This window comes from Bison bison, unplaced genomic scaffold (genome assembly GCF_000754665.1).
Source record: "Bison bison bison isolate TAMUID 2011002044 unplaced genomic scaffold, Bison_UMD1.0 scf7180017864254, whole genome shotgun sequence".
NCBI classification, from domain to species: domain Eukaryota; kingdom Metazoa; phylum Chordata; class Mammalia; order Artiodactyla; family Bovidae; genus Bison; species Bison bison.
The window spans coordinates 6,392,961-6,415,058 of NW_011494826.1; the positions used below are offsets into that span (position 1 = coordinate 6,392,961).

Here is a 22,098-nt window from a genome sequence, read left to right on the forward strand (position 1 = left end):
AATACATTAGGCCAACAGGTTGTGGCCACTGTGTTTTGTTTTCATATGGATCAGTGTTTAAATCATCAAAGGTGGAAGGCACAAGCGACTGGATGTAACGGCAGACTGGACACCTGGCCATTCTTTCTTGGGGACAGAGCCAGATACTGTTCACAGGACTTGGGTAAATCTGATTAAGGTAAGCCACTTATGACTGGTTTAGGGGTGGGCATGTGACTGAGTTCTGACCAGTGAGAACTAAGTGAGTCTTCTGGGAAGCTTCCTGTAAAGATTTTGTTGCTCTTTAAAAAGAGACCAGGAAGAAATACGGCCCTTGCTGCCCTTCTTCAGCAAGTTGTCAAGCTGCGGGGAGTGGGGAGGGTGTGGAAGTACAGGAGCCATCTCACTCACACCAGGACCTCATCTGAGGAAACTGGTGTGCCCAGAGGGCAAGATGGAATAAATCTGGCTCCCCTGACATTACAGAATCACTGGATCAGCCAATCTTGCAGCTGGCCTTCCTGGGCATTTCTTGTAATATGGGATGACCCTTTTTTATTACCATGTAGGCCATCTTAAGAGAGCTTTTTTTCCCTTGCAAAAATACCTTGATTCAAAAAGGGACTATATTAAAACAGGATATACACTACAACTGTGGGTTTTTTATTTACATGGACAGTCTATGAAGAGAGATATTTTTAGTCTTTGTTTTAGTTTTGTTCTTTGTGATATCACGTCTGTAACTGCCAATATGGAACAAAGTAAACACTAACAAATTTTTGAATGAATAAATGAACATTTTCTTTTGAACCCCAATTATCTAGATCTGATCATTTGTTTTTCCTTCTGAAATAAATCCCCTTAAATCTACCATAAATACATTATATGTGGTAATATACATACTTTTAAGAAGTCACTCTACATTTTATAGTTAATGGTCATTACTTGTTGTATTTGCCATATTATTTTCAGATTTTTAATAAGTTTTTCATGAAAACGAAAATTTCAAAAATCTAAAACCAGAAGCATTTTGCAAAGCAAATATTCTGGCCACAATTAAAGATTACATATATGATGATAATGGGTGTTTTTCTAGACACAATGTACTGATTAATAGTACTTACTCCAAGAAATATGTTTTTGGAAGAGTCAAATCCAGCTGCGAATATTCGTGCTGTGTAAGGTTCGTTCCTGTCACAGACTATCCTGCAGGCAAACCTAGATATGGTGCTCTGTGTAATCTGCGCTTCATCATTGTTCTGACTGCCAGAAATTGTGTCTGTAACGACGAAGTCGATAGGGCTTTCTGTTGATCTGCCCACCTAAATAAACAAAATTATACTCATGATCCACTCATATCCAAAAATATATCACCATATTCATCACATGAAATAAGTGTTCAGGATCCTTTAATATTCATTATCTCTACTAGGAAGGTTAGAATAAAAAAATCTTAAGTCTGCTCCTTCTCTTGTTTAAGGGAGATGTTATGGTAACCAACCATCAGATTTTAAATGTTAAGAAAAAAAACTCCATTTTCTATTCTGGAAGAAAATACATCTCACCCCAAACAGATGTATGATCAGGTAGAAAATTTATTACTGTCATAGAAAATCATTCCTTTTTCCCCTCTTGTATTTCCAAGTGAAAAAAAAAAAGAAAAAAAGATTCTAAAGGCAGCCAGCAAACTAAAGCCCTATTTCCCCTCCTCTTGCCAGGCTCCAGACTCCAGGGCCTGGTTTTTTACACTAAGTGAATCCACCTGTGACTCATGGCACAGCACACAGCCCTACCCCAGACTTGAGAGACCCACTGCATATTTCCCTTCCTCAATGTAAGTAAGAATGGTGTAAAATGCTATACAAGTCAGCCCAAAGCTTGAGATACAGTCATATGAAGGATTTAAAAATGCTGGTCAAACAGTTCAATTTTGAATTTTTAAAGAATGATCCTGGCAAAGTGTAAAAAGCTGACAATAATATTTTATTGGCTTACTTCCTTGGTAAGTTTAAATGCTGCCAGAAAGAATATACTTCATTAGCATGATCTTAAGAGTTCCAACAAAGCTTTTTCATATTCACTAAATCCAAATAAGACAGGTACTGCTGTGTCCTGGGAAGTATTTTTTACAGGTAAGGAATTCCTCATGACAAAATATTAAATTGTCTATGTAATGATGTTCTATGACTCTCTAACTAGGAAACAGTAATAAATGTTCTATATGCCAAAGATATGTCTTAAAATAATTTCTATGTAAACAATATCTTGTTAAACATGATATTAATGTTCTCTCCTAACAGCAGTGACTGATTCTGAAGCTGTCAGTGGAAGGAACACACAGAGCTCCAAGGCACATATATATATAAGGCCCCCAAATTCAATTTCCTAGGTATGTTTATCCTGATCTAAAAATTCTACCTAAAGCATAAGCATTGTGAAGAACAGACAACAGACATCTATTTTCTCTCTTTTTTTTTTAACAATGCTTAATTTCTTATCCTATTAAAATGTTCCTGGAATAAACTAAAACACCAGGTTCACTGAAACTTAAACAGATGCATTTATCCTAAACATATGGATTTCAGGTTTAGGAAACATACACCTTTTTACAAAGTGCAACATAAAATTTAGATTATATCTTTCTAAAGCTGCAGAATCTTCCCTCTGCTAGGTTCACTGAAAAGCTGGATGTGTAACTCAGAAGCTCTACTGATTCAGACTGCTCTGATTTTTTCAGGCTTTTTTTTTTTTAAACTACCCTCCTTAGCTACTTTCAAGTATATAATACAGTATTATTAACTATGATTACCATGCTGTATTATTACATACCCAGAACTTACTCATCTCACAGCTGGAAGCCTGCAGTGTCTGACCAGCATCTCCCAATCCTGCACCCCCCTGTAACTACCATTCTAATTTCCACTTTTATGATTCTGAATTATTTTCATATTTTACATATGTGATATTATACAACATTTGTCTTGCTGTTTGATTTCACTTTAGTTTTTTTAATTAGAAAAGTAACAGATACACTGCAACATATTTTACAAATATAGGAAAGTACACAGGAGACTATGCCAAACTCAGGAACAAATCTGTCCTGAACCTCTATTCCATTGACGCTCAGGAGTAAAATGTGAAGAGTTCTAAAATTGGCAGGTCATCACACAAACCCCCGAGCTCTCACAAAGACACAGGCCATGACCTAATTTCTGTCACCTCCGTGGAAGAGGGCAAAGATTTCTCACGCTCTGTTAAAAGCTCAAAGCTAAAACCACACTCCAGCAGAATGTCACACAACTGTTCCTTGTCTACAGAGATTACTCTCTTCAAGAAAGGCCATCCCCCATGTATTAAGTTAATGTCTTGATGAATTAACTGAAATTGCCTGTAAAACATGACATTTTATTCCAACTGGAACATACTGCTAGGATCAATTATTTCAAGTTGGGATACTTACCCAAGTGGTCATTTAATATTTGTTTATCAGTTCCCTTCCACTTAAATCTAACTTGTAGAGTGTTAGTATATTTCTCTACTTTAGGACACAAACCTCATGTTGCCAGAGGCGGGGGGATGAGGCCACTGTCCTAATGAAAACTCACCCAATGAGGAAGACTTGGAGCCTGTCCTTTCTCTGACTGTTGGATCAATTCTACATTAAGGTTAGTCATGTGGACCAGCCATGATGTATTTGAACTCCATCTGATATTCATATAGTAGGCACAAGGAGAATTTTTGTCCCTGCTGCTGACTGATAGACACACACAGCATCATATGGCACTTCAATTGTGTACACATATGAGAAAAGTTTGGGTTTGCCTGGTTGTCAATCAAAGTCAGTACAGGTAAAATGGTATAGAAACACCTGAAAGGGCCTCCTTCATCTTCTCTAGACAAATCAATCCTACCTGTGCCCCTGCATCTGTAACCTTATTTTCTCACTTCCCTCCTATTACTAGGATGAGCTATTGCTGCTCCTATCCAGTCAGCCATCAAACATTCCAGAGCTTCTCAAATTATGGGACTGTGAGGCAAAGGACTAGCTTTTTGGTTTGCTTTTAACATTTCAACCTGTCACTTAATATCTTTTCAAAATATAACAAAAATCAGTATTAGAAAAATGATCATCCGCTTCGATGTTTCAGGAATGTCAAACCACTATTACAAGTTTCCAAATGCATTCCTTCTCAACTTCTTCACTTACCTCATCCTGGACGTTTGCTGCTTGGTTAAGCAGCCTGAATAGCACTGTTCTAGACTAGTCTCTCATCTTTAAGAATTGCTTTCCAACAAAGGAAAGCATTTTTAAACTAGAGCTCCATTTCTCTGATTCATTCTACTGGTAATACTTCCTGAAAAACTTGTCACTAGTTACTACCTCTGTTTCCTTCCTCATCCTGTAACCCATTCCTGAGCCTCTCCATCATCATGCTCTCAGCAGGCCTGGCTCCACTGAAACCCTGCTTGCTGACGTTTCCAGGACTTACACTCAGCATGTCCTGGTATATCTGTACCTAGTATTAGGTTGATGAAACCCTTCCAGGCTAGCTGGTAAACAGCCCCTTTCTCTTTCTGTTCTCTCCCCAGGTTATCTCATCAAATCCCATTTATTAGTCCCAAAGTCCTGGTATCTCTCTTTGCTTCAGACTAGCACATACAATCTCCATGTGGATGTCTAATAAGCATCTCAAATATGACATGTTTCCAGCAGAACCTGGGTCCTCTTCAAGCCCTAGGTTCCCCATGTCAGTGACTGGCACCCAGTTTGCTCAAGGTAAAAATCAATACCCACGAGTCACCCTTGATTCTTCAATTTCTCCACACTCATGTTTAACCTCGTGTAAATTCTGTCAGCTCTTCCTCCAAACACAGCGTCAGTCCTTCCACATTTCCCCACCCTAGCTCTAGTTGCCATCAGCTCGTTCCTGGTTTGCATCACCTCAGCCTCCAATCTTTCTCCCTGTTTTCACACTTGCCTCCTATATTCTTCTCTGGACAGTCCTTGGAGATATCTTAATCAAATAGAAGTAGAATTTTATCTCTTTCTTGTTAAAAAATCCTCCAACAGTTTCCCCAAAACTCCTAGAATAAAACCCAAACTCTTTACTTGGCCTAAAAGCCCCTTACCATCTTGGCCTCCGCCTACCTCTCTGAGTTCATCTCACACCACTTTCTTCGTCCTCCGCTCTGCTGTGGGGCCTTGGCACTGCTGTAGTGCTTGCTCCTCGGTGCCTCTCTGTCTACTCCAGGATGTAGGTTCCATGAGAGGGGAGCCTTAGCTGTCTACCTCCAGTGACTAGATGAGGATCTGACACACAGTAGGTGCTCAAGAAACAAAACTCATCAATGGAAGGTTATGACCTTGAACCTGGTGAGCCACATACACAAACATGCACACACATGTCCAATGTTTTAGGAGATAATTTTAAAACAGTCCCAACATTTTTTTCAACTACATAGATGCTAATGAAATGTTACCATCTAGAACTACTATAAACCAACTAAAAAACAAATAAAAAACCCCATCAAAACACAAGGCATTGCAGCACTTTGGTGTGAAGCATATAAAACTTAGGAACCAGAGAGGGAAATGACCACTAACACTGGTTTCAGGACCTGGCCAGTTTCCTTACCCCCACGATCAGAATGAATATGGCATCACTGCTTTCCCTTTTAGGGGCTCTGTAAAACACTTCATCACTGCCTTTGATTCCTTTTCTAAACTGTATTCTTCTTTATATTCTACTTTCTCAATACCTATGCTCATTTCTTGTTCCCTTTATTTACCCTTATTCTAGAAAATAATGACTAAGATCTTATTCTGACTATATTAACATATTTTATCAGTCTTAACTAATTTCTTAAATTTAGAGCTAGGTTTGACTTTTTCAGACAATAATATTTCTGACTTCTGAGCCTATTATCTGATTCCACTATTGGAAATGCAGCAAAAGGCCCTTTCTTGATTCATTCTGATGTTCTGCTTTTAAATGCTTAGTTAACCTACAAATCATTTCAATGGGTAGTGGCTAAAATCAACAGCCCTCAGCAACAAGGTCCATACTTGAGAAATATGAAGGCAATGGCAACCCACTCTAGCACTCTTGCCTGGAAAATCCCATGGGTGGAGAAGCCTGGTAGGCTGCAGTCCATGGGGTCGCAAAGAGTAGGACACGACTGAGCAACTTCACTTTTCTGCATTGGAGAAGGAAATGGCAACCCACTCCAGTGTTCTTGCCTGGAGAATCCCAGGGACGGGGGAGCCTGTTGGGCTGCCGTCTATGGGGTCGCACAGAGTCGGACACGACTGAAGTGACTTAGCAGCAGCAGCAGCAGTGCTTTTGCTCAGTGATTTCTTTCAGTGGTAGAATTTAGACACATAAACTTGTTAAAAGGAGGAAAACATTAAAACAAGCTTGATTTTTTTAGGGCCTTCTAAGAGCTGCTTAATTCTACTCAGATTAATCTGACATTAATCTCCAGTATGTCCAGTTAGTCTGCAAAAGGAATGAAATTATTTCAGTAAAAATAAATGAGTTATGTTTTCTTAATAAATCTATAAATTTTTGCTGAATTACCATGCCTTATTCACAGCAGTTGAGTAGGTATTACGTAGAGACTGGAGAACTGAGGAGACTTAAATCTGGGTTCTGCCACCAATGCTGTTTTTGCCCAATTAAGGTTAAGTTCTTTCTTTTCAAAGACACAAATTTCTCAGTTATAAAATTAAGAGGTTAGCATAGTAAAATTCGGTATTTCTCAGTTGGTCCATGAACCTCTGAGGGTCTTCAAGACCTTTTCAATGGGCCCAGGTCCTTGAAGCCAAAATTGGTTTTATAATAATATGAAGATGCTGACATTTGCTCTTTTGGTGACAAAGCAATGATGTGCTTTAGTAGGAATCAACAAACAATCCACTCAAAAAGCAGGCAGAGAACCTAAGTAGACATGTCTCCAAAGAAGTCATACAGATGGCCAAGAGGCACATGTAAAGATGTTCAACATTGCTAATGATTAGGTAAATGTAAATCATTTATCTACACTGAGATATCTCACGCCAGTCAAAATAGCTATCATCAAAAAATCCACAAACAATAAATGCTGGAGAGGGTATGGAGAAAAGCGAAACCTCCAATATTGTTGGTGGGAATGCAAATTGTACAGCCACTATGGAGAAGAGTATGGCGGTTCCTTAAAAAACTAAAAATAGAGCTATTATATGACCCTGCAGTCTCACTCCTGGGTGTATATCCAGAGAAAAACATGGTCTGAAAGGATACATGCACCCCAGTGTTCACTGCAGCACTGGTTACAACAGATATGGAAGGAACTTAAATGCCTAGCAACAAGGAATTGGATAAAGAAGATGTAGTACATATATACAATGGAATATTGCTCAGCCATTAAGAATGAAATAATGCCATTTGAGCAACATAGACGGACCTAGAGACTGTCATACTGAGTGAAGTAAGTCAGGCAGAGACATAAAAATATAGCATGCTATCAGTTATATGTGGAATCTAAAAAAATGATACAAATGAACTTGTTTACAAATAAGACTTAAAGAACAAACTCATGGTTACTAAGAGGGAAGGACGGGAGGGGAATGGATAGTTAACAAGTTTTGGATCAGCATGTACACACTGCTGTATTTAAAATGGATAAGCAACAAGGACCCACTGTATAGCACCGGGAACTGTCTTCAATGTTATGAGGCAGCTTGGATGGGAGGGGAATTTGGGGGAGAAAAGATGTATATATACATGAATGGGCTTAGTTGCTCAACTCCGTCTGACTCTTTGCAACCCCGTGGACTGTAGTCTGCCAGGCTCCTCTGTCCATGGGGATTCTCCAGGAAAGAATACTGGAGTGGGTTGCCATGCCCTCCTCCAGGGGATCTTCCCAACCCAGGGATCAAACCCAGGTTTCCTGCATTGCAGGTGGATTCTTTACCATCTGAGCCACCAGGGAGCCCATGTATATGTATATGTACGATTGAGTCCCTTTGCTGTCCACATGAAACTATCACAACATTGTTAATTGGCTATAATTCAATACAGCTGGTTCTAAAAGTCTCTGTTCTTGTTTTTAGAGTCTCTTTTTACTGCACTGAGATCTGAGAATGTAGTCTTTACAATTTCTTTTTGCAATTTTAGAACTGTTTTCTTAGTCTTTTGAAAACCAACGAGGAATAATTTTAATATTATCTTCACCTTTTCCCCTTGGACATCACCAAACACTACTGTGCCAGGAGTTCTGACTATGTTTCAAAATGAAGAATCGAAGGAAAAATGTGGTAAAGATTTCCATGAAAAAAGAAAGATGTTACCTGAAACATATCCGTATCTTTATCATGTGTGTACTCAACCACCACAGTCTGATTCCTTGACAGAGTGTACGATATACTGTGTTGACCTTTGCAGCTGATAGCCTGATAGCGAAAGAAAAATATATAAAAATTCATTAACATTTCAGCAACTTATCACAACTCTGCTTAGAGTTGAGACATCACTCTATCAGCAAAACCCAGCACAAGCTAGTGGTTTCCTAAAGACCAGAGTCTGATCCTGCTATGCCCTGAATTACAGAAGAGTCCATATTGACAAGACTGGATTTACCAAATATTCATCCCTAATAGGAACAATATTTTACTTAAGTCAAATCAAAGTTAATTTACTAGTTTCCAAGCCCTGATTTAATCATAGCCCTAAAAAAATATATATACTTTCTCCATGTTACCTTAACTCAGTAATAGAATTTTTCAGACTAACATGATTTAAAATTTCTTAATTTATTTCACAATGAAACAGGTAACTCAATAACATTTTGTAATGGTATTTTTCCTACATGATAGGGATTATAATGAGAGTAAAACAATCATTGGAAAAAAGTAAATATTCTATTAAAACTTCCATATAATAATGTACTATTTTAGCCAATGATAATTATACTCTGATCTACATCTTATTTAAATCTTGTATAAACAGTTGCTTAATCCAGATAGTTTTTGAGTTAATAAAAAACGTAGCTAAGTTAGTTTCATCTAAGTTTCATCACCTCTTTTTAGACTAGACTAAACATAATATAGTCTTTGGTTCAGTGAATCTAGAAACCAATAATACAATATTGTTCTTTTTTCCTCCATGATGATATATTTTACTATATCCTAAGTTGTGGTCACATAGTTTTAAATTTCCAAATTAACAAAAGAAGTTTATTTAAATTCTACTCCAGATTATTTCAATTATACTGTCCATTCCACTTTACCCTAATTTATCTTCATTTCTAATGTTTTACATTGAATACAATAAACAAAACTTTAATAAGCCTATCTATTAAACATTTATTGAATGATCACACTGTATGAAGGCCAAGAAAGACTAAACATTTGGAAGTAGCTAGACATATATATAGCACATTAATGAAAATATACTCTGAACATTTACATTTAACTAATACAATTGCTTATAGTAATAAATAGTATAAGATTACAAATCAGCTTTGAAGTTAGCCTGGTTAACCTCATGGTTATTTAATCAGCTGCTCTCAAGAACGTCATCATTGAATTGATGCTTTGTTGTACATGCATCATGAAGATAATGCAAGTATTAGAAATAATAATTTATATATTTAATATATTAGGGATCTAAAAAAATACTTTTTAGATTACTCAACTCCAGTAATAAATCTTAAATTTTCATTGCTCAAAGTCACATGAAATCAGTAGTTATTGATATGTGACATTTTTTCAAAATCAAATTAATAAAGAACTATTTCCAATTAAGATAAGTGGATGTTTATAGTTAATTGAAAAAACCCACTTAAAATATTTTACTATGCTCAGAGTTACAAAATTGATAACCGGGGAGTAATTATTTATACACTTATTTTAGGATTCCTTAAAAAGTATCTATTGCGTTTAAGTTTTCCATGTATAAGTACCCCAACTCAACTTTTTTGGCACATATGCTACACAAAATAACTGTAGTTTGCAAATTATCTGCAAAAGAAGGAGTTTACAAACGCCAGAACAGAACGCCTTTTAAAAAGTTGGACATTTTTGTACGAGTAGCCTGCAAGTGAAGCTTCTCATGCTTGAAACGTCTTACCTTGAAATCGGTCTGAAGTTTGTATTCTATTCCTTAACATGCTGTAGTTTTAACATTTAAACATTTTTTACAAGTTTGCTGGGAAATCAATGCCCAGGAAGACCTGCTGTGCTCACCCCATGACCTAGTGCAGCTTCTGGGCCACTCTGGGAAGTCCTGGAAATAGGCATTTTACAGGCCCTAAGTTGCTTCTGGGCCCAGTTCTTCTAGAGTGTTTTATTCTAAAACTACTCCTGTGACCCAGAGTATCATAAGAGAGAATAAGGCTATTTATAGGGAGCATGAGCCCAGTGCCACTCCTGGAAACAGACCAAAACCAGGGGAACCAAAGATCTAGACCAGCCCCTGCCCGAGGGGACCCCAAGGCATTAAATGCTGATTCAGGACACCTTGAATGATGAGTCCATTTAAAGACAAACTACAACTTCAGACTTCCTCCAGTTTCCCAAGTGTGGCTATCAATGTGGATCACCAGTCTTAGGAAAAGTGAATGCTTTGAGCATAGGAAAACACATTTTCTGAGACTATTTAATTAAGAAAGTTTTAAACAAGAGCTCCGTTTTGGAAGTCTCTGGATTTAGGGAAGATGGAGAAATGGAAAAAGAGATCCCCCAAGGAGGAACAAGTCCTAGAAAGTGATGAACTCCCCACTGTGGTGGAGATGGCTGAGGAACTTCAGATCCCTGTGACCTACCTAAATCAGTTCCTGTCTGGCAGGGGTCTCCTTCGGTGAGTGCTAAGTGGGGAGGGGAGGCCTTCCTGCAAAGAGCCCCACCCAATAGGCTGTACCTATAGTGGGGAGAAGCATGGAGATAAGTTGGCCAGGACTTAAGTCCTGGAGAAATAAGTTGGAGATTTAAGCCAGGACTGAGGTTTGGAGCAAAAGGGGGCAGTCAAAAACCAGGCCACCTCTGGCCACCAGTGGGCCCCCCAGAAATAATGGAGAGCGTCCACTTGCCTTTGATGCCATGAATCAGGGCTCACATGATTTTGTCTGTGCATTCGAGTCTAGAGTTGGGCCAGACTTGGGGGTTTAAGAGAAGGTTAACAGAGGAGTTTAATAAACCTGGCATTAGTTTTTGCTTTCTCTCTGCATATGAAGCATTAAACTTTTCTGGGGTTAGAAAAGTACCAATTTCTCAGCAGTAATTTTAATATTTAAGATATGGCTCTCAGAGTTTCTAGAAAGTTACAGATTCACTGACTTGAATCAATCATTTCAGGTAGTTTGGAAATAAACATTTTCCCCAAGACACCGAGTTGCTTTGAGATCTATTTTTGAAATATCAGAAAGGAGAGTAGGTTAGGTTGGCCTTCTCTTGGCACTCAACAGAATTCAGTACAAACACAGTTACTGTAATATAAAGTGATTTCACTACACTCATTCAAACACAGAGACCAAGATCTTTAAAATGGTAAGGGGAACCAGCCTAACCAACCTGCCTGGCAGACAATACTGATCTGCCATATTCACTTTTCTATTGTGACGGGGAAGCAAGGTGGCTGACACCGTGTCAGCTTACTATCAGTGCCTCAAAGACAGGTCTGGTCTTCTGTGGTCTCCACCCCCAGCACTGAGAGCATGGCAGGCATTCAAGGGAGGTCAGATGAGTGAATGAACTGCTGCAGATTTAAGATGACACTTGCAGTGTCTTTCCTTGTGTCTTCTCCACCTCTCCTTTACCTTTCACTAGCAAAGGTACTAACACTGACACACTCAGCTCAAATTTATTACGTGAGAATTTTTTTCAGGTTAAAAAATATCACAATTTGACAATTAAATATTAGACGATTACAGATCCAGAGAATAAAGGATTCCAACTTTATCCAGCTTAGGAAGTTAAGCAGTGCTCAGATGCCCAAACCATGGCCCTTTCTGAGTCAGAACTCTTTCTTCCCAGCTGAAGACCTTTACTTCTCGGGTTTACTCTACTTGTGTCCCAGGCTTGGCTCAGCTGAGTTATCCGCTGACATCCAGGCAACAGCTACAGTTGGTTTTCCTGGTTCAACTCCAACTAAATGACAGAGTCCTCCAAGCCTCCAGACTTTACAAAAAAGTTTTGTTTTTTTTTTTAAAAAAACAACAACAACAACAAGGCTCACAATGTCTACAGAATTGTCTTCCTCTTATAAGCCCCTATATACATATATGGTGGTTTAGTCACTAAGTCATGTCCGACTCTTGTGACCCCATGGACTGTAGCCTGCCAGGCTCCTCTGTCCATGGGGTTCTCCAGGCAAGAATACTGGAGTAGGTTGCCATTTCCTTCTCCAGGGGATCTTCCTGACTGATGGATTGAACCCAGGTCTCCTGCACTGCAGGCAGTTTCTTTACTGACTGAGCTACCAGGGAAGCCCTATATACAAGCCTTTATAAGTCACTTATAAAGATACGTGATGTTGAAGAAGACTCTTGAGAGTCCCTTGGACTACAAGGAGATCCAACCAGTCCATCCTAAAGGAGATCAGTCCTGAGTGTTCACTGGAAGGACTGATGTTGAAACTGAAACTCCAATATTTTGGCTACCTGATGCGAAGCAGTGACTCATTGGAAAAGACTCTGATGCTGGGAAAGATTGAGGGCAGGAGGAGAAGGGGATGACAGAGGATGAGATGCTTGCATGGTATCATGGACTCAATGGAGATGAATTTGAGTAGACTCCGCGAGGTGGTGATAGACAGGGAGGCCTGGAGTGCTGTAGTCCATGGGGTTGCGAAGAATTGGACATGACTGAGTGACTGAACTGAACTGAATAAAGATATGTAATATGTAATGATATCAGAAAGGCAATTCTACAAGATGCCTAACAAGATGGATTCATGTATTCATGAAAGCTTAAAAGCTTTCAATCAATTTTTTAAAGTATAAGGGAAATAATCTAATCTTTTATTAAGAAGCAGTGGGATTGGTGTTCAATCACAAAGTAAAAGGGAGAAAGCCCAAAGAGAAACTAACTGGTTTCTAGAAAATACTAATTTATTAGAGTTACAATTTAGCCCATTTAATTCAAGCTTTATATGGCTTCTAAGTGAGACTTTATCAACTGTGTAGGGAGAGAAAATGATATTCATCACAGAGGCAAACATTGTTGGTTACCTACCTAATGCCTTTCACCCTGCTAGCTGAGCTGGCTGCTTACATAAAAGCCTGAAGATGAAAAGACTAGCTCCTCCAGTCTCCTCTAAAGCTAGCACATGGAAAGGTGACCCAATGCTGACCAATGGGACTTGTGAGAAATCTGCTGTGGAGTTCCTGGGTTGGGAGATGTCAAGAGAGAATTCTTTCCTTTTTCTGGTAATAGAAGAAATGAACAATGATTAAGGGATGGCTGGAGCTGAGATGGCCATCACTCAACATGAAAGGAAGTCCAAAAGACTCAGAGAAGCAAGCTGAGCCCTGACATCTTTGAGCTGAGCCAAATCTGAAACGTATCTGCCCCAGACTAGCTGTGAGAAAAATGAAGGGCTTTAGGGTGCTTTCGGTTGGGTATTTTGTTACTTGCAGTGTAAAGCATCATATTGTTTAGCCCAAACTTTGTCTCCTCCTGGGTTTCCTAATTCAGTCAAGAGAGTAACCATATTCCAACCAATCATACTTAAAACCTTCATGTTGGGCCTTCCCTAGTGGTTCAGTAGTTAAGAATCTGCCTTGCAATGCAGGGAATGCAGTTTCGATCTCTGGCTGGGGAACTAAGATCCCCTGTGCTGTGGAACAATTAAGCCCATGTGCCACAAGAGTCCCTGTACCACAATGAAAGATCCTGGGTGTTGCACCTAAGACTCAATGCAATCAAATGTTAAAAAAAAAGAAAGCTTTTTATGTCATCTCTCAGCCCTCTCTTGCCTCTGTTGTCCATATACAGTTAATTATTAGTGTCGCTGGAGGAGGAAATGGCAACCCACTCCAGTGCTCTTGCCTGGGAAATCCCATGGACAGAGGAGCCTGGCAGGCTACAGTCCACAGGGTCACAAAGAGTCGGACACGACTTAGCGACTAAACAATAACAAATTACCCTCATACTTAAAATTTAACCGTGAGTCAAAGGCAAGCTCACTGATTTTACTGCATGAAGGCACAGAAAAAATACAAAACAGAACAAACAATGTGCGACATTTCACTTTTTCTTCTCCAATACAAAGTAGCTGTTGGGCAACCAGTAATTGCAAAACTGATTTATTCCCCAAAGGAGTTTTACAACCAGCTCCTTTATAGCCCATAACTTTCTGCTTTGGAGATTGGTGGTATAATCTAATCCATTTTCTCTTGAAGCTGGGCTGCCCGTAGTCACTTACTTGACCAATGTAATGCAGCAGAAATGACAGATGACACTTGGAGGCTTGTAGCTTCCCCTTGTTGCCCTCAAACACTTGCTCTTGGCATTCTAAGCCACCACAGAAGACACCCAACTCCCTGGAGGCCACCACACTAGAGGAAGTGCAAGCTATGAGGAGAGTCCTGGAGACTGAAATGCCATATGATGGGGGAGAGGCCATGGAGAAGCAAGACCCAGACATGTGAGTGAAGCAACCACCCTGGAAACGGACCCTCTAGTTCCAGTTGACCCAGCACTTGCCTTGATCAGACACTGCTCACGTGAGCCCTTCCTAAATTCCTGACCCACAAAATTATGAACAAAATCAAATGGTTTTCGCTAAGCCAAGTGTTGCAGTAGTTAGCTATACAACTAATGGCAGCTGAGCCAATCTGTTTTCATGGCCTGCTGGGGCAAGAGCATCTTTTCTGTCTTATGAGACTTATCACATAAGGCATCAAGGTGATTTGTGTGTCCCAGTACTGGAGTGGGATGCCATTGCCTTCTCCAGGCTTAGGCATTAAAGGAACCTTTTCCAGATAAATCTGAAGTTTTCATAGAGCTGCTCTGAAGAGCTCTGCACCATGTGTCCGAACTTGGTGCCATTCTGTGATGCTGTTCACCACACCCCGTCTTTCAGTTTCTAAGGAAACATCTCACAAAGAAGTTAGAGATGCTCTAACAACCCATCAGATGGGGACAAGTCTAAAAATGTCCTGAACAGTCTACTCATGGAGCCAGAGACCCATTCGTCTTTTGGGTCCCACCAAGAAACATAACATGAGCTTGTATTCTCTACAGCCTTCTAGATGATGTCCACAACTTGGCACTCTTTAATAAGGCACAGTAGATTAAGTACAGGCTCCCCAGCCATGTTTTAGGCAAGTTTATTTTAAGCTACTTTAACTGTTCATTCTAATTTGTAAGTTAATATTTCAGCCCATTGTACAATTCAAATACATAACTATGCAAAACTATTATTGCTGAAATGAACTGATAAAATGGAAAATAACTACATTGACCTTTCCCAGCCATTCTGGTTATAAATACAAACCTTCTGTGATAGGATGGACTGCTATAGAAACAACATTTTAATTGACATGGAAAAACTTAATAATGGAATCTGTTATGGGGTAGGACTGAACTGGGCCAATGAATGTAACCTTCTTTGTTCAAAAACACCTTCTGATATTTAGAGCAGAAAAGTGCACATTTATGAGCAGATGAATGAGTCTGCCGTGAACTCTGTAGCATATTGGAAATAACTGATGAATGGCTTTACTACCCAGAGCACCGTGTCCACTGTGGGATGCTGGGGCCGTATAGGTGGGGGGTGGGTACTAGAGGGTACCAGCGCATATGGGCACAGTGTAGCTGCCCTATAGGTCTCTGGCATTGCTTTGCCTCATTGCAACATCCACTGGTAATCCAGCACATGCCTGAACACGGGGCAAAAGGGAATATTTACACCAGATGGCTGTCTCAATATGACTACTTGGTTTATCCTGCTGAGCTTCCAAGTTTACATGTACTTTGAAAAGTGAAAGCGTTAGTCTCTCAGTCATGTCCAACTCTTTGCAACACAACCCCATGGACTGTAGCCCATCAGGCTCCTCTGTTCATGGGATTTTCTAGGTAAGAACAGTGGAGCGGGTGGCCATTTCCTTCTCTAGGGAGTCTTTAGGAAAGGAGAATAAGACCACGTGTGGACACTGCAGAGATCAGTGGCCAGTGGATTCTGATGTTGAGGAAAAAGCCGCACTCTCGGCCCCAGACCTAGATCCTCGTTTTGTCACTCACCCACTGTAACCATTTCACAGAAGTTATTACCTTTATAATTTATCAACAGAATGGGTCAATGTCAGTAGCATTCACAACACTGTATTCAAAGCAGAGGGAATGGTGTACAACATGACACTGTCTCTCCTCAAATACAAACCTGTGCTTGGAGCCAGCACTTTCCTGTAGTCCATAACAAAAGCTTTAGAGATTACTTTTCCGTTTAGCTTTAAATATGTGTTGGACATTGATTGTATTAATTAGAGATAATCCTGGTTTGAAAAACATGTTTTTCCAGAACTAATGACTTTTATGTCAAGCTGACAAGTATAATTAGGCAATAAATCGTCAATCAGTCTGGTTCAGATTGCTACAGGGAAGATGAGATCTCTGCCATCCTTGTCAATTTATGTATAAAATATGCATGAGTACTATTTCTAAAGAGAGGAGGTGGCTAAAGGGAATTCATAATTTATTTTTGCATTAATATACTCTTTAAAATATTCTATCTTTTCAAGGAGCCATATTTCAAATGAGTGCCCAAACCACGGCTACAATTAGAAAGTCACAAAATGCCTACTTGGATTTCATCAGAATCAACAGTGTTTCATAAAATAAATAAATCAAAATGATAAGCCTATTTGTTAGAGGCGATGGCGTTGAACTTGGCAGTGGGCCACACCCACGCCCGTCTGGGATTGGCTCACTGAGCTATTCCACAAACCTTGGCAGAGAACCCAGTGCGTGCACAGGGCTGGAGCAGACGCGGTCAATCAATCCAGCAAACACAGATGCCAGAGAGGATGTCTGAGCAGAAACGTGTTTCTAACTTGGAGTCACTCCTAATTACACTGAAGCTGGATTTGGTCACGGTACCAATCACAGGAGATCACTTGATACAGTTCAGAGTATGACACACTGAGGGCTGTGGTTGGAGAGCTGGGCAGGAACACGCTGATGTGCCTTGGAGCGATCTGTTCCCAGGAACTCGTACACCGCTTACACTGATGGAAAGAAAACCTCCTTGAGGGCAGGAACTCCTGTCTTTTTGAATCAGTCTTCGATTCAGGCAGAATACTGCGTGGCTAAAAGTACAGATCAGGTGGGTTTACTACTTCACTGATGACCAGCTGTGGGACTCTACGCAGGTTACTTAAATGCTCCGTGCCTGTTTTGTCATCTTACAAGTGCTGGTCCTCGGTCCAGGAAGGTTAGAGCTATCTCAGGGCAAAGATGCTTTAGCGACTTTTATATCCTCCCAGTTTACCACCAAGTGCTGAACGACGGACAGGTTCAGATCCAAATCTGTATAAACCTCTTAGGCTATCCTAATGTGCAATCCCCGGTTTCCATTACTTTTGTCTCCTGTCTTTTGGAAAATAAGGATGATGTGCAATTTTCCCACAGAGGACACACATCTAGACACATGAACCGGTTACATTACCAACCACATGTGTGCGCTAGTCACCATTAGTGACGGTCAATTTCTAATGGTGACTTTGAAAAGGCAGACTTTTCAAAGACATCACCCCACACTGGCTGCATGGCAGCGCCCACGAAACAGGAGAGGACAAGGGAGGGGTAAAGTCCTGATAGCACAAGGCAGAACTCTGGAGCTTCCCCCTTCTCAAAGCCCACACAGCAGATGTCAGAGCCGCTGACTACCTAGGTAGTGACGACCACCGTGGTCCCTGGAGAAGGATGGAGGGGGTGGGGGTCACACTCATCTGGTAGGAGACAGAGAAACTGACTTCTAACAAATACATTCACCAGAACAGCCATTTGTTTTCTCTGGAACGTGAGATGTGAGAAAGAAGGGATATAGGAAGAAAAGATGAAGATGCAATGTATTTTAAATGCCATGTATTTCAGTGAAAATGAAAACAACGATGAGATACCTCTTTGTTGTACACCTTAAGACTAGAAGAGAGAAACCTAACCGTGGTCTCTTATAACAGGAGGTGGTAAACTTTATGGAGACATATTTAGTCAGTCAGTGGACAATGCGTTAAAAGATGGGTGTGAATTTGTCTATTGCAACATCTAATTTACTTATCTGAACATTAAAGTATCTGCATACATAAGAGCTACCTGTCACAGGAGACAAAGCTAATTCAAAGAATGAACCCTAATAAATATGAATTATAAATAACAGTATCTTGCAAAATGACTAGGCTGAAAAAGTGAAATTCATTGTTCAATAATTCCATTTATATACTTTTCATAAATAATGCATTTACTGGGTAAAACAAAGTATATCTTGTTTCCAAAGATACACAGGTATCTACCATAAACTATGTGTTACAGGGAGCCACCAGTAAATGCAAGGTCTAATTTGTTGCCATAAGCAGGCAAACTTCCCAGTGCTATAAATTAAATATGACATAAATTGATTTTATACTAAGATATTCAAAGACCCACCATACAATTATTTTAATATGTAGGCCAGTTTATCAGTTGTCAAAACGATCCTTTGAGTACTGAAGAATAAAAAGACTAAAATTTACCCTTGCCTCAAAATAAAATATAAAACTCTATTGATTACCTATAGTGAAAAAAGCAAAAGCTCTCATTTAAAAGACATTTAAAAAAAAGTGAAAAGTTGCGGGGGGCGGGGGAGTTCAATTTTTTCCTTCATTTTACTTGGGATTTTATTTTTAAGGCTTGGCCTTAAAATTTGTCCATCTGCTGAAGAATCTCATTTTCTTCACAGAATAAAACCAGTTGAATAAGGCCACATCACAGTTATGTAGAAATATGAAAATATTTACTCTCAAAAGACAACATTTATCTTGGCAGCTGGTATTTTCAAGATGTTCAGCCTGCTGGAATGATGCAGGTTGCAATCCTATTACACAAAACTTTGAGTAAGACAATGACTGAAGTACACGGAAACATACATGTACCTAACATGTATACCTGCCCCCACGCAAGCCATTCATACATGCTTTGGATGTTCCTCCTCAAGCCTCAATCAACTGGACTTCTTAGAAGGGCCTCTGTTATCTACGTGTCCTTGGGCCATATTCTGAATCTACTTCTTAACCTGTAAAGTACAATACCTGCATTGAAGAGTTGTTGGAAAACCTCGAATGATGTTTTTAAAGGGCACAGAATTTAGTTCCCAATAAATAATAATTATTATTCTAGTCAGTTATTTTTATGATTAAAACAGATATCTATCAGATAATTTAATACTTAATTATATAGGGTGCTCCAGATTCCTGATTGTTTTGGAAAGCAGAGAATATTGTTACATGTTGTTGCCTAATGTGTGTGTGTGTTAAGTTGCTTCAGTCATGTTCGACTCTGTGACCCCACGGACTGTAGCCTACCAGGCTCCTCTGTCCATGGGATTCTCCAGGCAAGAATACTGGAGTGAGTTGCCATGCTGTCCTCTAGGGGATCTTCCCAACCCAGAGATCAAACCCACATCTCTTACGGCTCCTGCATTGGCAGGTGGGTTCTTTACCACTAGCGCTACCTGGGAAGTCCCAAAGCTAATATGCATGCAGAGTACCAAATGTTACTAGTGAACAACATGCTCCTTCCGACGCAGCCCTCCAGAGAGAGCACCTCCAGTCCTAGTTTCATGTATATCCTTTTAGGGAAAATCTATGTCTAAGCTAACACAGCATAGATGTCAGAGATGACAGCACGCTGTCCACAGTGCTCTGTACCCTGCTTCTCTCACTTAACAACTTGTACAGTGATCTGTATCCCCTGGCTATTAGTGCTACATCATTCTTTTTGATGTCCAGATGTAGCCCGATTTATCAATTTTTAAAGTTCATTTAAACATTTTTCTATTTTACAAGCAATGTTGCAATGAATATCCATGCATTCAATTTGCATACAGGGAAACATATCTAAAAGATAAATTCCTAGAGAAAATTGCTGGATCAAATGTGCACTTTTAATATTGATAGTTACTGTCAAACTACTTTGCCTAGAAGTTATACCAATTTAAATTCTCATCAGATGTATTTGAGAGTGTATTTTCCCCACCCTCACCAACACAGAGAGTTTAAGTGCATGTGTCTGTATTGTAGGATATGTGAAAAGTGGCCTTTAAGCATTTCTGTTATCATTACTGAAGCTGAACATGTTTTAAAGTGCTTAAAAGTCATCCCTCTTTCTTTACTATGAACTGTTTATATCTTCTGTCCATTATTCTTTTGGGTTACTGGTCTTTTTCTTTTTGATTTATAGGTACTGTTTACATTATTATCCCCATTGTCTGTGATAAGAGTTGCCAATTACCCCACTCAATTGGATTCTGACTTTAATGAACTTCCCTGGGGGCTCAGACTGTAAAGAATCTGCTTGCAACGCAGGAGACCCGGGTTCAATCTCTGGGTTGGGAAGATCTCTGGAGAAGGAAATGGCAACCCATTTCAGTATTCTTGCCTGGATAATTCCATGGACAGAGGAGCCTAGCAGGCCACACCCCATGGGGTCACAAAGAGTCAGACACATCTAAGTGACTAACCGAACAACATGCTTTTTAGAAGTTTATCAAATGATACATCTATTTTTTTAATGGTTTCCAAATTTTTACCTCATAATTAGTAAGGCTTTCCTCAATCCCAAATAAAGTGAACAATTTTCCATTTTTTAGTACATTTATGATTTTACTTATGATTAAAAATATTACTTGAACACTTATTTGAACAGTAGTAAGTGGTTGTAAAGATAAGTTTTCTATTTTTAGCACATAAAAGTCATAATACGTGCATACCATGCAAAATGTTTTTTTCCTTGTATTTTCTGCACATTTTGTTTAGAGAAAGTGATTCTGTTATTTGCTACATAATGATCACAACTCTTAGGCCTTCATTGGGTTACATCCCTTTTCATTATACAGAAACTTTCTTTGAGTTAATACATTTTTTTTTACTCTAAATTCAATCCTTTTTAATATTAAGATGCAACTTCAATTCTTTTTGTTTGCATTTCTTTGATATGCTCCATAATCTTACCACAAATCTAAATAATTTTGTTTTAGATGTGTTTTATATATAGCCTATAACTGGATCACATTTTTCTATGTGATCCAATTCTGTTAATATGTAAGTTTAGAATATTTACATTTATCGATAGATACAAGATATATCTTTACTCTGCTTGTATTACTGCTGTTGCCTTTTATTACAGAAACAGTTTTACTAAGGTCTAATTAAGACAGTAAATTGCATCTATTTAAAATGTACAGGGACTTCCCCGGTGGTCCAGTGGTGGAGAATCTGCCTTCCAATGCAGGGGATACAAGTCTGATCCCTGGTCAGGAAACTAAGATTCCCCATGCTGCGGGGCAACTAAGCCCATTTGCCACAGCTAGAGAGCCTGTGTGCCACAACCAGAGAACTTGGCACACTGCAACGAGTGAGCCCACTCATTCTAGAGCCTGTGCTCCACAACTAGAGAAGCCCACGTGCTGCAACTAGAGAAAGCCCATGTACCCCAATGAGGAGCCCAGGTGCAACGGAGATCCAGTTCAGCCATAATAAATAAATGCACAAATCGATAAGTTTTGACACATTTTGTTGTTCAGTTGCTCAATCGTGTCCAACTCTTTGCGACTCCATGGACCGCAGCACACCAGGCTTCCCTGTCCTTCACCATCTCCCAGAGCTTGCTCAAACTTACATCCATTGAGTCAGTGATGCCATCCAACCACCTTGTCATCTGTTGTTCCCCTTATCCTACTGCCTTCAGTCTTTCTCAGCCTCAGGGTCTTTTTCAATGAGTCATTTCTCTACATGATAAAACCATCATCATCATCAAAATCATGCACCTATCAATAACCTACCGAAACTTCCTCACCATGCACCTCTGCAATTCATCTTTCCTTTCCAACCACTTCCTCATGCCCAGGCAGCCAAGGATTTGTTTTCTATCACTATAGACATTAG

The 22,098-nt window shown here is 39.6% G+C and overlaps 1 protein-coding gene across 1 annotated transcript in view; it reads right to left on the reverse strand.

Moving 5' to 3' along the window:
- Window positions 1–22,098, reverse strand: part of PELI2 (pellino E3 ubiquitin protein ligase family member 2) — a 200,417-nt gene that overhangs the window by 18,336 nt on the left and 159,983 nt on the right. Inside the window, exons 4-5 of the mRNA XM_010847771.1 lie at window positions 8,312–8,413; window positions 1,104–1,301 (exon numbers count right to left, since the gene is read on the reverse strand). Coding sequence (XP_010846073.1) covers window positions 1,104–1,301; window positions 8,312–8,413 — 300 coding nt within the window. The remainder of the gene's footprint in view (window positions 1–1,103; window positions 1,302–8,311; window positions 8,414–22,098) is intronic.